This window comes from Nycticebus coucang, chromosome 21 (genome assembly GCF_027406575.1).
Source record: "Nycticebus coucang isolate mNycCou1 chromosome 21, mNycCou1.pri, whole genome shotgun sequence".
NCBI classification, from domain to species: Eukaryota; Metazoa; Chordata; class Mammalia; order Primates; family Lorisidae; genus Nycticebus; species Nycticebus coucang.
Window position 1 is genome coordinate 10,990,880 of NC_069800.1, and position 12,877 is coordinate 11,003,756.

The 12,877-nt window shown below is 48.9% G+C and overlaps 2 protein-coding genes across 2 annotated transcripts; one reads left to right on the forward strand and one right to left on the reverse strand.

The window, feature by feature from the left end:
* The first annotated feature begins 1,197 nt into the window (after positions 1-1,197).
* CST11 (cystatin 11) lies at positions 1,198-4,466 on the forward strand. The gene is made up of 3 exons (XM_053573730.1): positions 1,198-1,425; positions 2,203-2,307; positions 4,383-4,466. The coding sequence occupies exons 1-3, from the start codon at positions 1,198-1,200 to the stop codon at positions 4,464-4,466; spliced, it is 417 nt and encodes a 138-aa protein (XP_053429705.1).
* Positions 4,467-8,423: 3,957 nt separating this feature from the next.
* Positions 8,424-12,613, reverse strand: CSTL1 (cystatin like 1). The gene is made up of 3 exons (XM_053573731.1): positions 12,395-12,613; positions 9,496-9,606; positions 8,424-8,507 (listed from the first exon to the last, which is right to left on the reverse strand). Exons 1-3 carry the CDS (start codon positions 12,611-12,613, stop codon positions 8,424-8,426), a joined length of 414 nt encoding a protein of 137 aa, XP_053429706.1.
* Positions 12,614-12,877: the final 264 nt, after the last annotated feature.

The window sequence follows — 12,877 nt, forward strand, 5'->3', positions numbered from 1 at the left end:
AAGAAAGGAGTTCTAGTGAGGCAGCAGTGACCTGTGGCCTCAGCAAGCCCTTCTGGTGACAACTCTGCTGCCCTTTGTGTTTAATGAACACAAAGAACTCTGCCCCTATGCAGGTGCAAGGGGGGTGTCAGTGTGTCTGCATGTATGGCGAGTCTGTTTTGGTGTGGGTGTGGTGTTGGTGTGTGAGATGTATGTGTGTTTTGTATGAGTATGGGTGTGTGGGTGTGCAGGTGTGCGTGTCCATGTGGAGGTGTGTGTGTTTTGATGTGAGTGTGGGTACATAGGTATCTGTGGGGGTGTTAGGAGGGCCTCTGCTTCATCATTGCTACTTCCCCTGGAAGGCACATGGGCCCAACTGACCATTGGTGGCAACGCTCAGCTGTCCTGCCTTCCAGGAGTACCTGAGCTCACCGCACTACGGAGCCAACACCTCATAGCTTTTCCTTGCACCTTTCCAAATCACACCAGGAAAGGCTTCCTAGTGACAGCATATGACCTGGTCACCTCACTGAGTGCCACCAGACCTGAGTGCCACCTTCTCCACTTGTACTCTAAGCCTGGTCCTCCCAAAGGTCTTGCCCTGGGAGAGCAGAGTGACAGCTGGAAGGCTCTTGGGTGCCTCACACCTGCAGACAGAGGCTCCACCCCTGTTCCTTCTTCACCTCCCCTTCCTCTAAGACAACTACCAGCTGAGCCAGGGCCACTCCAGGATGTCATCTGTATCAGAGGTAGGGCTCTCACTTTTCTGGGGATCCCCTGCTCCTTTGTCCTTCAGGGGAGGGCAATTGCCCAGAGCAGGTCTTCGGGGCCTAGCAGGGGTGGGGTGGCTTCCAGGGCAGACAGCCCCAGGGCCCTGCCCGCCACCCCCCAGGTCTGCTCCATCCCCAGACCTACAGTCCCTGCTCAGGTGGGCTCAGCGGGCAAAGGCCTGGGACCCACTGAAGTCTGTGTTGCTGAGGGATCAACCCTGGAAAGGAAGGAAATGGAGGGCTGTCAGTGTGTGTGTGTAGGAGAGAGAGAGATGAGCTCATATAGAAAGAATGCAAGAAGGTGGGAGTGAGCTTGCCAGACATGTAGATAAAGAGGGAGGAGGAGAAGGGCAGCCTGAAATCTGGCCAGGGGAGCACAGCCTCAGTGTGATCCAACGGGTCCTGGGCCACGAGCAGCGGGCTCTTCCTATTCCTCCCCAGCTGAGGGATGATGGCGAGGCCCTGGCAGGCCCCACGGCCCCTGCTGGCCATCCTGGTGACTCTGGTGGCCCTCACCTACCAAGCGAGGAAGAAAACCTTCATCAGTATCAGAGAGGTGCCCGCAGAGGAAAGCAATGCCAAGAGCACCTTGCAGTTTATTGTCAACGAGTACAACAAGGAAAGCAACGACGAGTACAACTTCAGGATCTTCCGAGTCCTTAAGATCCTGACACAGGTTGGTGTGACTGTCTCTCCCCTCGCCATGCGCCCACATCAAGGGGCCCCACTGCTGCACAGGGGAAGGTCCCACTTCAGTCCCCTTCAGCCTCAGTCATTTTGGAGTGGACATGTTAAGGGAAACATAAATTCAGTCGAGTGAATTAATGATGCACTTAAATGAAACCCAGGACAGCAAACTACATCACAAGGGCCAGATCTGCTGGCCTGCTGTGAATAGGTCACTGTGGCCCAGACACCCAGGCTGTTTTCAGGCTGCAATGGCTGAACTGAGTAGTTACAACACGGATCACATGGCCCACAAAATGGAAAATGTTTACTATCCAGGGATGCCTAGTTGTTTTTTTCCTCTGCTACAAATTGGAAGAATAAGAGTTGTCTTGGGCCACACGTTAAATACACAAACACTAACAAAAGCTGACGAACAAAATAAAAGTTCCATGCATGCTTTTGGGATATCTGACGCCACAGATAAGCAAAACCATCCTCAAAATATCAGCATGCCATAGGCTGGAGACCCCATCCCTTCTTAGAGAAAGTTTATAGATCCCCGCCCAGAATCACTGGCATCATTTGTGTTATCCAGGGGGTAGCTCTACCCACAGCAAGATGGTGTTTCTGGTCGGTTCTGGTGAATTCTTTTTGAATGACAGAATAAACCATGGATTCAGAAAGGATGAGGAGAAGGAGTTCACCTTCTGCTGGGGGCTAGGCAGAAGCTACAGGGCAGGGAGAAGAGATTAAGCCATCTTTCTTTGCCGCCTGCTGCCCATAGGTAACAGATCACTTGGAGTATCATGCTACTGTGGAAATGTGGCGGACCACCTGCCGGAAGTCAGAGACCATGAACTGTGTCCCCCAGGAAGGGGAGCTTCACAAGGTACTGGATAAAAGCACTTTATCTTGGAGAATTCACTTTTCCGTGGGGTTTTTCTGTGATTTTAGGATGAGACAGAGTAGAATTTGGGGGTACATATCCAAGCTCATTTGGAAAGAATACGCCAGTAACACCTCCTTTTTCAGAGAGGAGCTGTGAAGGTGGCCACCATCATATTGCTCCTTCATTGTGGGAAGGACTATGAGAGGGCTGAGAGGTCCTGAGGGGAGGTGAGCTAGCCAGGCTGCTGGGAGACACTCCAGGCCAGGTAAGCAGCCAATTACTGACACTAGTTTAGTAGCCATGGGACTTGCTGGTGCACTGGCTAAATACCTGAACATCAGAGTAACAGGGGCATGCAGTGTTCCTTTTACCTAGCAGTGTTCGGCAAGGAGAAGGAGGAGATGCGAAAACAGGATCAGAGATTATCTGGCTGTTGCTGAGGGTGACTTAAGGGGGTCTAACCTGTGTGTGTGTGATATTCCAACTACCTCTACCCCCCAAAAGCAGCTCTGGCCCCTGAAGGGTCAGCAAACTGCAGTATGCATTGTCAGGGTGAGTCCCACGTATGGAGAGGCCTTGAAGGTTACAAGTCCTACAAGCCCTTCAAATCTCTTGAATTTCCCCAAATGAATTAAAACTACCATGACCGTATAGCCCACCTTGCCTGGAATAGCTCTGATTTATGCCTAACTAAAATTATATTAAGAAGTATAATTATTAACAGAATCCTCTGTTGCTTATAACATGTCCTGGTTTGCTTCATGAATTATATGGTCACATACTTTCAATGGCTGGGGTTTTCTCAGCACAGAAATGTGTCCATCCATGGGCTTCCTCTTCACGTTCTCCAGAGATAATTCTTCCAAAATCTAGCAAGGTAGATTTCTTTGGTTTTTCCCTGGATAAAACCATGAAATCTACAAAAAGAGTAATCAAAGATTATAGTAAAGTAAAAGTAAAAGAATTTTTTGACTTGAGAGATTGAATTGGTGTAGTTGGTATCCTGAATCCCAGTTGAGGGAAATGCAAATGCTTAAGCCTCCCACCTACCGCCCAAGACTTTCAAATGAAGAGCAGGAAAACAAAATCACACTAACAAATAATTAATAACACACCAAGCATGTTTAAAGTATTGATTTTTCATTATGGAAGAAGAAGGAAATAAAAAAGGCAAATTTGGGAGAGAATAAAGAGAAAAAAAGAGATACTGCAATGGACAAATGGATTGATGGATGAAGGTTGGAGGATAAGAAGCAGAGACAGATGGAATGAAAGGAAAGAATAATAGAGGAAAGGATAGATGGACGAATGGATAGGTAGATTCACAGATGGATGGGTGGGTGGACGGGTGGACAGGTGAAGGATAGATGGATGGAGGAATGGATGGCTAGATGCACAGATGCATGGATGGGTAGGTGGACGGGTGGACAGGTGAAGGATAGATGGATGGAGGAATGGATGGCTAGATGCACAGATGCATGGATGGGTAGGTGGACAGGTGGACAGGTGAAGGATAGATGGATGGAGGAATGGATGGCTAGATGCACAGATACATGGATGGGTAGGTGGACGGGTGGACAGGTGAAGGATAGATGGATGGAGGAATGGATGGCTAGATGCATGGATGGGTGGGTGGAAGGATAGATGGATGGACGAATTAATAGATGAGTGGACAGCTGGGTAGATAAAGGGAAGGATAAATGTTTGGTTTGAAAGATGGATGGATGGATGGAGCCAACAGAGTCCAGGTAATAAAAGGTTTGAAGTAAAAAACAAACAAACAAAAAAACCAATAAAAATGAAGAGGGGAATAAAAGGAATTAGTAGTTCTCCTGGTGAATTTGGGCAGGATAGCCACTTTATTACTACTATGCAAATCTGGCTGCAAACAGAAGGACATTTTATGGAGTGATCTTAGCAGTATTACTACTAAGTGTCTGAAATAAAAATAAATATCAATTGGATTGGAGGGGTGGTGAGGTGGTGTCATTTTTCTCATCCTCATGTCTTATATCCTTTTCAAATTTCACCTTGTGTATTTTTTAATATTTTGGGAAGTATTTTATTTGTTTTAGCAAATCATATGCAACTTCTCAGTGTTTGCTGTACCCTTGTTTGAAAAGTACAAAATCCGGAGCAAAAACTGCAGCAACGGCTAGATGCCTGGAGCACATACCTGTGTCTAGAGAGTCCTGCAATGAGCAGCGGCCTCACAGCACACAATAAATGTCGCCAGCTTTGGCTCTCAGGACCATGAGTCTGCTTTTCATTATTTTTCCAAATTCTTCAGCTCATCATAATGTCATCTGAAGGTCTGGTAGGCCACAGCAGTTTTGGAGTTCAGATGAAGGGACCTGAATAGTTCCTGCAACCCTATCCCCAGAGCGTGTAGGAGTCTTCAGATTTTTAAATGGGGAAGATGAGGAGAAGGAGAACAAGGAGGAAGGAAGATTTACAGAGTAAGTGAACAGCCATGAGATATTTGCAAATAGAGTAAGAGCGTGTCTGGGGGCCCAGGAAAGGGCAACCCCACTCCTTGCTGAAAGCGAGAAACAAGGAGAAATAATACAAAGAATTAAGATGAGTCTTTGTCACTGACAAGAGCTAAGCTGAGAGATGTGCCTTACTCTTGTGGGCAAGTGCACTTTCTAATTCCAAACTCGAGAATTAGACTTCCACCCCCTCGCACCAGCAACATGGGATCAGAGCAGGTCCGACCACCACCATCCTTCTCCTGGAGGAACAAAGGAAAATATGTGCCCACTGTGGGAAGGAGGACAGGAACAATGCCCTTTATCCTTCCCAAATAGACCAGATTGATTCCTGCAGGAGAGGAACAACTGAGGAGAGGAGAGGCCAGGAGTTATAGAGGGGTCTCTTCCAGGCACAGCATGTCAGCAGTAGAGATTAAGTGTCTCTACCCCATGGCTTGACCCAGGATTTAAGACAGTGTGGCCAGGCTCATCTCCTCCACGTGGTGATGTCAGGAAGCCCACTGGGTCACGTCTGCCCTCACTCACATCCCCTGGGGGGGTATATTATCCCCAAGAGCTCAGGCAAAAACCTGGGGTTTAATACCACTGACAAATTCTAGGGACCCCACAGAAAGCACACACACACACACCCAGCCTTCATGACCTGAGGGCAGAGGGAGATGGAGCATTTATTCAAAAGTTCTAGTTATTATTGGCTGAGGGTGGCTCTTCCCTAGTATCTCTGGCCTAGGTGGCTCCAGGACAGAGCAAGTAGCAGAGAGAAGCCACAGATAAATGGGCACGAGTGTGGGCATTTGACGTGGAGCTGGTGTGCACGGAAAGGGAAGACCTGGGAATATAGTCAGAGCACCGGGCACGAGTGTGGGCATTTGAAAGTGGAGCTGGCGTGCACAGAAAGGGAAGACCTGGGAATACAGTCAGAGCACCGTCGAGACCCTCCCTGTTCCTGGGAGTCTCAAGATGCACAGTGTCCACACCGAGTCACCACCAGTTTGAAATAGCTGGGAGCTTTGAACAAACAAATTTTTTTGGTTTTAGTCTCCTTACCAAAGTTCTGGATATGCTCAAGACCCTGTCTCAGGCAGGGCTCAGGCGGGATTCCCCTCTGCCACAGGCCTGGGATAATGCTAACCTACAATTTCCTCATCTTTTACTGAGAATAAAATACCTTCTTCTTGAGGTAGTTCTGAAGATTAATGATGATAATGCATAAAACATGCTTAACACAGTGCCTAACACACAGCAGATACTCAAACCTTAACCATAAGTAGGAATCCTGGCAGCAGTGGTGATCAAAGTATTAGTCAACATTTAACATTCTCTACTATCTTGGCTATTGTGGCCCTGAGGCAGGGGTTACTGTCCTCTGGGAGAAAGAAAAGAGAAGGTGGAACGTTTGTGCCTGTTCACCTCTTGGCTTCAAAATGACAGCATTGTTTATATTCAGAAATTACCAAGGTAGAACAGAGAAGTCCCCTGTATTCTTCATCTAATTCCCCCTAATACTTACATCTTACATCATTATAGAAAACTATCAGAGCCAGGAAAGGGGCGTGGCCACCCATATGTGCATGCCGTTTAGTTACACGTGTCACAGTCAAGACTTGGAACTTGTCCATCCCAGAGGTCTCTGCTGTGCTGTTCTTTATGGTAATCAGGGCCCAGTCCCACCACAGACACGGCTCATGCTGACCCTTCACGTTTGCCAATTATAAAAGTCAGGTGGGTGGAGGGCTGGGGAGAGATCACCTTTAGTAATTCAAAGCTACACTACAAAGTTTGGTAAAACATTACAAGAAGTGTCAGTGTGAGATTGCATAAAAGAAAGACAGGAATTGAACAATTAGAATACATAAATAAATGACATTAAAAAGTAAGAACTTAGAGTTTGAACAAGATTTTCATTAATAAGTAATATTAGAAAGGCAAATGAAGTAAAACACAAGACATATTAAAAGGTCTTGAGCAAAAATAGCTAAAGGCTGAACACGGACACATCCTATTACCAAACAAGTTTGTGCTTAGGCATACACCCCATAGAGACACCTGCATACGTCCATGCCCATCCTGTCCATTAGACAGGAGCACACTTACTGTGAATATTATTCTTAGAAGCTGAAAACTACCCCGAAGTACGTTATCAGTACATGGATAAGTGAACTGTGATATTTACACAGCGGAATTCTTCACAAAAATGCCAACAGCACCACCAACATGTTAAATGAAAGAAACTAAGCAGGGATGTTAGAATCTGGACAGGGGTCACCTTTGGAGGCAAGAGATGCCATTTGGTAGGGTTGTCAAGAGGACCAATGAGCCAGGGAGAAGGACACACAAGGCTCAGGTGCCCAGTCAGTTCTCAGCAACCTTCGATCTGCAGCACGGGGTGCTTCCTGCCCCCCTTCAGGAGAGCTACCAACCGTGATGCTTTCGCTTCCTCCTCTCCTCTCTCAGGCCTTCCTGGCAGGCTCTTGCGTGTGTGCTTACACCCCTCCCTTGGTGACAGACTCTCAAGTTGCCGCAGTGTGCCTGCCCAGTCGGGGTCCACGTGAGGCACCCTCAGACCCTGCCCATGCCCAGGTCGCAGGAGGGGAGAGATCACAGGTCTCATTTCACCAGCAGGAAGAACATGGGAGGCTCAGTGACTCAGCATTACAGGGAGGAATTCACAAGACCAGCATAGGCTGGAGTTTGGGAACTTGTTGGTAAACAGCTCCCTATGCTGATGGAAAACTTTCCCTGTATAGTAAGAGGGCTCAATGTGGCTCTGCTGGTGCCAGTCACAGGCTGGTGCTGAACACCTGTCCTCTACCAGGAAGGAGTCTGCCGTTTTGGCAGGTACCAGAAAGAGCCTGCCTACGTGACCAGCCCCCAGTAGAGACCCTGAGTGCTGAGTCCTAACAAGGCTGACTCGTTACACGTGTCCTCACAGCTCTCTGTCGGGAATTAGCATGCCCTGCGTGGCAGCACCAGGAGGGTACTCCAGAAGCTCCCCTGGTTTTCTCTGCACTTCACTTCACTTGTGTGCCTTTTGCCTTTGCTGAGTTTCTTTACATCCTTTCACCACAATAAGTTGCAGCCATGTCTGCATCCTGAGCCTGGTGAGTCCTCCTAGCGGAGCCTGGGAACTTCATACACAGACACGTGTGAGTCACAGTGTCACGCATGTTGGAAAAAGAAATAGGGTCCCCTGCACTTGGGCCAGAGGTTAGGGATGTGCCTGAATCCAGAGAAGGTGGACAGAGCTGGGCTGAGGCACAAAGGATGATGAAGTTTCCCCAAAGTTCTTCAACATTCTATCCAAATAGCCTGAGCTCTTAAAAGACCACTAAAGGCGTATGTAAATGAGTGTGAGTGTGTGAGTAGGTGGGTAAGTGTGCAAAGGTGTGAAAGTGTGTGTGCATATGAATGGGAGCATGTGAGTGTGTGTGCAAGGTGGTGTTGTGTGAATGTTGCTGTTGTGTAGCTGTGAAGAGGAGAGAATGCGTGTGCATTTGTGTGATTGTGTGTGCGCCTATGTTTAGCAAGACCCCAATGAGGGAGACAAGTTTCTTTAGAATCGTTTAACTGCCAGCACTCAGGGCACCATCAGAGGCCCATCGAGGGTCCCTGCACAAGGGCTCAGTCCTCCTGGCAAGAATTGTTCCAAAGCTCATAGTAGTTTATCCAGGGCACAGTGTATATCCAAGACTCACAGATCAAATTCTGCAAAGGGAAGAAGAAAGAAAAGAGACAATCAGCTTCTGAAATATATATGTATGTGTGTGTATATATATATATGTTTTTTTTTTTTGAGACAGTCTCACTATGTGCCCTCAGCAGAGTGCCACGGTGTCACAGCTCGCAGTGACCTCAAAGGCACCTGCCACAATGCCTGGCTATTTTTTTATTGCAGTTGTCATTGTTGTTTAGCTGGTCCGGGCTGGTTTTGAATCTACCAGCCTCGGTGTATGTGGCCAGCACCATAACCACTGTGCTAGGGGCACCAAGCCGCTTCTGGTGAAATATTTTTAAAGGCTCCTGCTCCTCAGGCCTGTTCTGGGAATCTGGGGCCATCACCGTTGCTGCTCACTGACCATGTGTACATAGGCAGAGCTGCCCACAGACACACGCAAAGGCTGGGGGAGGGAAGCCAGAAAAAGAAGGACACCCTGGGATCTCCCTGCCCAGCAGGTGCCCCTGGAGCTCTCTGTGTAGCAGGGTCCTGGGATGAAGGCCTAGCGAGACAGCAACATCATCCCCTACTCCCCACACCTATACCTAGGCACAGGGAGGAATCCTACATGTGCCAGCTCACAGGGGGTGCCATCAAGGGATCAGGAAGAACAGAAAAGGACAAGGAAAAAGTTGGACAATCCTCAGAGACCTGGAGAGTGAGAGCCAAGACCAGAACCATGACCCTGAGGAAGAGGAAATTCTACCTTCACCCAGAAGATCCCAGCTGGGCGGGAGAGGCATCCAGGAGGTGGAGCCTGGTCAGGGCTGTGCCAGCACAGGCTGGCAGGACTGTCCAAGTAAAAGGCCTCCCTCCCTCTTCAGGTACCCTGGGCGGTGTCAGGCAGCCCTGGGGCTGGGCCTGAGCTGGCCCCTGCCACATGGACGCACAAACTGCCCCTGTCCAGTTAGTGCTTCCCATGGTGCTCACTCTCCCTGGTCTGGTCAGGAGCCCCACCGTGGCGGCACCACCACACACCTTTCTCAGCTTCTCACTCTGCAGGGGGCAGGAATAAGAGCTCGTGTCATTCTTCTTGCATTTTGTCCGGCCAATCTTCACAGTGACAATATACTCCACTCCTGTCGTCAGCTGCCAAGAAACAATTGTGCTGTTAGTTGCAGCTCCAAGCATCAAGTGGCTGGTCTCTCCCGAGAAGGTGGCACTGAGAGTAAAGTCCCCAGAGCCACAGCCCTTGTTCACCTCCTTGTCCGGCTGGAGAGGACATGATGGCACCCAAGGCCCCTGAGCACTGGCTCCCCGCATCCACTTTCAGGATTGCACTGCAGCAGCTGCAGACAGCTCCCCACCTGTCTTCCTCCACCCTAAGGACCGGGAGGGCTGCCATGCTGGGTTGCCCAACACCACGGAGCACTGCCATGCCCTCATGGTGCAGACACCAGCATCTCATCCTTGTCAGCCCAGGCTCTCAGGTGTCTCCTCCCTCTCTGCCCTCCTTCCTGACTAACTTCCAGGAATATAGTTTAGCAATGCAGCTACAGCCTAGGTTTGGGAATCAAATTGATTTGGGGCATGCATTCCCATTTACTGATGCAGTGGCCATGGGCAAGTTACTTATCAGCCTTCATCCCTTTCTTCACTTACATAATTATTTTAATAATTAGCAATTAGTACTGTCTTAGCAAAATAGCAGAAACATTACTTGGAAGCAGCTATGGAGTTAAGCAGCTATGGAGTTAGGAGAGCAACAGACCAGAAACCAGAGAATTACGTTGGGAATATGGCTGTATCCACGGGAGACTCTGTCCCCTGAGATGAGTCCCTCCCCCTCCCTGAATCTCAACTTCCTCATCTAGCCAATGGCAAAAATAATTCTGATTTTCTCCCAGGGCATATGAGAATGAAGGGGACCTGGTCGATCTATTAGCCACAGAGGACACATGCCAGGCCTTTCCTGGGGTTGTGACCTGTCTTCCTTCGGTCCTAATCAAGTATGAGGCTGTGCATGTTTGGGAGGTGGAAGCCTGGGAAACTCTAACAGGTAGTATGGAGATTACTGCTCCCTGTCAGGAGCTGGGCTGGACTCCCCCACATAAATGTGTGGACTAGAGAATCCACCCTGGTGAAGTGAGAAGCTCCTGGAAGGGCCTGCTGCTTTGCCCAGATGTCAGCAGTGGAGCCACATGAGATGGCTTGGTCCTCTGTGCAGTGGTATCAGAGGCAGGAATGCTCAGGCCGCTCCTTGGAGGACAATGCTCTTAGAAAACTTTAGGGCAGGACGGCAGGGAAACCAGGCCTGAGGGCAGTCCTGGGACCCTGACCCTGCTGCCAGCATGAAAAACTAACACATTGGTCATAGATTTAAACTAACATCCCGGTTTGCGATGTACTTTCTTATTCATTATTAGACTTGATTGCCAAACCCCAAGAGTCATAGTAACAGCAAGTATTTTTATACATGATACCAGAGGTCAGTGAGGCTAAGCATCTCCCTCCTATTCTGACTCACTGCTGGTCTAGATGTCACTGGACTAACAGCCCAGGCACAGGAAGCTCCCAGCCCCACCTCCTGTATCCCTCTGTGAGGTGTTTGCACAGACACGATTATGTCTGGGCATGGGGGTACCCAGAGACCCCTGCCAAAACACCTCAGCTGACAAGGAACAGGCTGGCTCTGTCCATTAATCAACATGAATGATAGTGAGAGTTAGCTTATAAACTATTCTTTAACAGCTAACCATTAATGATAATGGGTTGACTTCAAAAGTCAGGCCTCCTTGGAGTATCAGATTTGCCCCTGGGAAACACAGCCAAGGCAAGTCAGATGAGCCACACTGCTGTCTTGCAGTGAAAGTGCCTTACTGAGCCCAGGGCCTCGGGGCGCCCAGGTTCTGCCAGGTAGCCTGTGTGTCAGACGCTGCCCATGTGCACTCCCCAATGTGCCCTCCTCATTTGCCTGTTTCCTTTTCTCTGCTTAGGGACCTCTTGCCCTAGCTAACTATTTGTTCCCAAATCCAGCCAGTAGAACCACATGTAAGACATGGTATTTCCTCTGCCTTAACATACACATTCGGCCCTTGGAATCTGCAGGTTTCACATTGTGAATCCAACCAACAGTAGATCAAAAACATTCAGGAAAAAAAGGGATGGTCGTGTCTGCACTGAGCATGACCAGTCTTCTGATCTTGTCATTATTCCCTACGAACAACTACCCATATAGCGTTTATATTGCACCAGGGATGATTTAGGGTATCCATGTCTGTGGATTTGGAATGCGGGGTCCTGGAACCAGTTTCCCCCAGACACAGAGGGATAACTGTATAACTTACTGTCTGAGGGAAGGAGGTTGGATCAATAAAAGTGGCTGTCAAACAATTTTTCTTTCCTCTGTCATCCTTCAATTGACATATTTCAGAGAAATTTTCTATGTAAAACAAAAGGGGAGGTGATCTGGTTGAAGTCTATACTTCACTCGTCCCAGGACCACCCCATCCAAAACAACAGAACCCCTCTGTGTAATTTTGAGTTTTTGTAGAACGTGAGAATCCAGCCTTAGGTTTTACAACCATGGACATTGAAACAATAGTGTTGGTGGGGGCAACCCACAGAGAGTGTTCACATTTCGCCAAATGAGACCTCTAGAGAAGACTAAGTTGCCCCTGTGTGCTGTCATTCTGGTAGCCTCAGCATCAGAATGAAAGGCAGTTCTTTCCAGCAAGAGTAGCTGAGAACCTCAGCCGACGTCTTTCTCTGTGAAAGTATGGGTTAGGAAACTCTGGGACCCGAACAGCTCTAAAATGCACCTATTCCCCATGAATCTGCTCCGCCCATTGATTGGTTTTTCTGGGGAGCCACATGGAAGCCCCATGTGCTCAGATGCGCAAGAATGGGGGCATCCTGCCCGGGGAAAGGCACAAACCTGCGTCTGGCTGCGGACAAGCTTCTGGACACGGAACAAGTAGGTGTCGTTGCTGGCATTGTTGTAGGATTGAATAAAGAAGTCAAGCGTGGGGTCCATGTTCTCCTTGCTCATGGGTACCTCCTTGAAGCCCTCCCACCTTTGGAATTTATACAACTTGACCTCCAGGACCAGGGCAACCAGGAGCACCAGGAGGCTTCTCCAGCACCGGACCCCCATCTCTGCAGCCTCAGGAGCCTCCTGCCCCGCTGTGCCTTCCAGGCTGGGGTGGCCAGGCAGCCGCTCACTTGCTCTTCCACAGAGGCTCTTGTGAACACAGGCTTTCCCAGGAGACAGCTCGCCTACGTTTAACAGAGACTGAGACCTGAACTTAGTCCTTCAGAACCTTGACCAAAGACCAGCCAGGGAAACCCCTCTAGGGGCCGCCCAGCCTGCTCTTTACTCAGTTTGTTTTCTAGCCATTCTGACCCCGTTGAATGTAGA

What these genes read in the sequence shown, in the direction of transcription:
- CSTL1 (XM_053573731.1), bottom strand. Translation starts at nt 12,613, where the DNA reads ATGGGGGTCCGGTGCTGGAGAAGCCTCCTGGTGCTCCTGGTTGCCCTG. An exon ending in TTGTCCGCAGCCAGACGCAG is followed by an intron (nt 9,607 to 12,394) that starts GTTTGTGCCTTT and finishes GTTTCTTGGCAG; the next exon opens with CTGACGACAGGAGTGGAGTA. An exon ending in AGAGTGAGAAGCTGAGAAAG is followed by an intron (nt 8,508 to 9,495) that starts GTGTGTGGTGGT and finishes TTCCCTTTGCAG; the next exon opens with AATTTGATCTGTGAGTCTTG.
- CST11 (XM_053573730.1), top strand. Translation starts at nt 1,198, where the DNA reads ATGATGGCGAGGCCCTGGCAGGCCCCACGGCCCCTGCTGGCCATCCTG. An exon ending in TCCTTAAGATCCTGACACAG is followed by an intron (nt 1,426 to 2,202) that starts GTTGGTGTGACT and finishes TGCTGCCCATAG; the next exon opens with GTAACAGATCACTTGGAGTA. An exon ending in AGGAAGGGGAGCTTCACAAG is followed by an intron (nt 2,308 to 4,382) that starts GTACTGGATAAA and finishes TATTTGTTTTAG; the next exon opens with CAAATCATATGCAACTTCTC.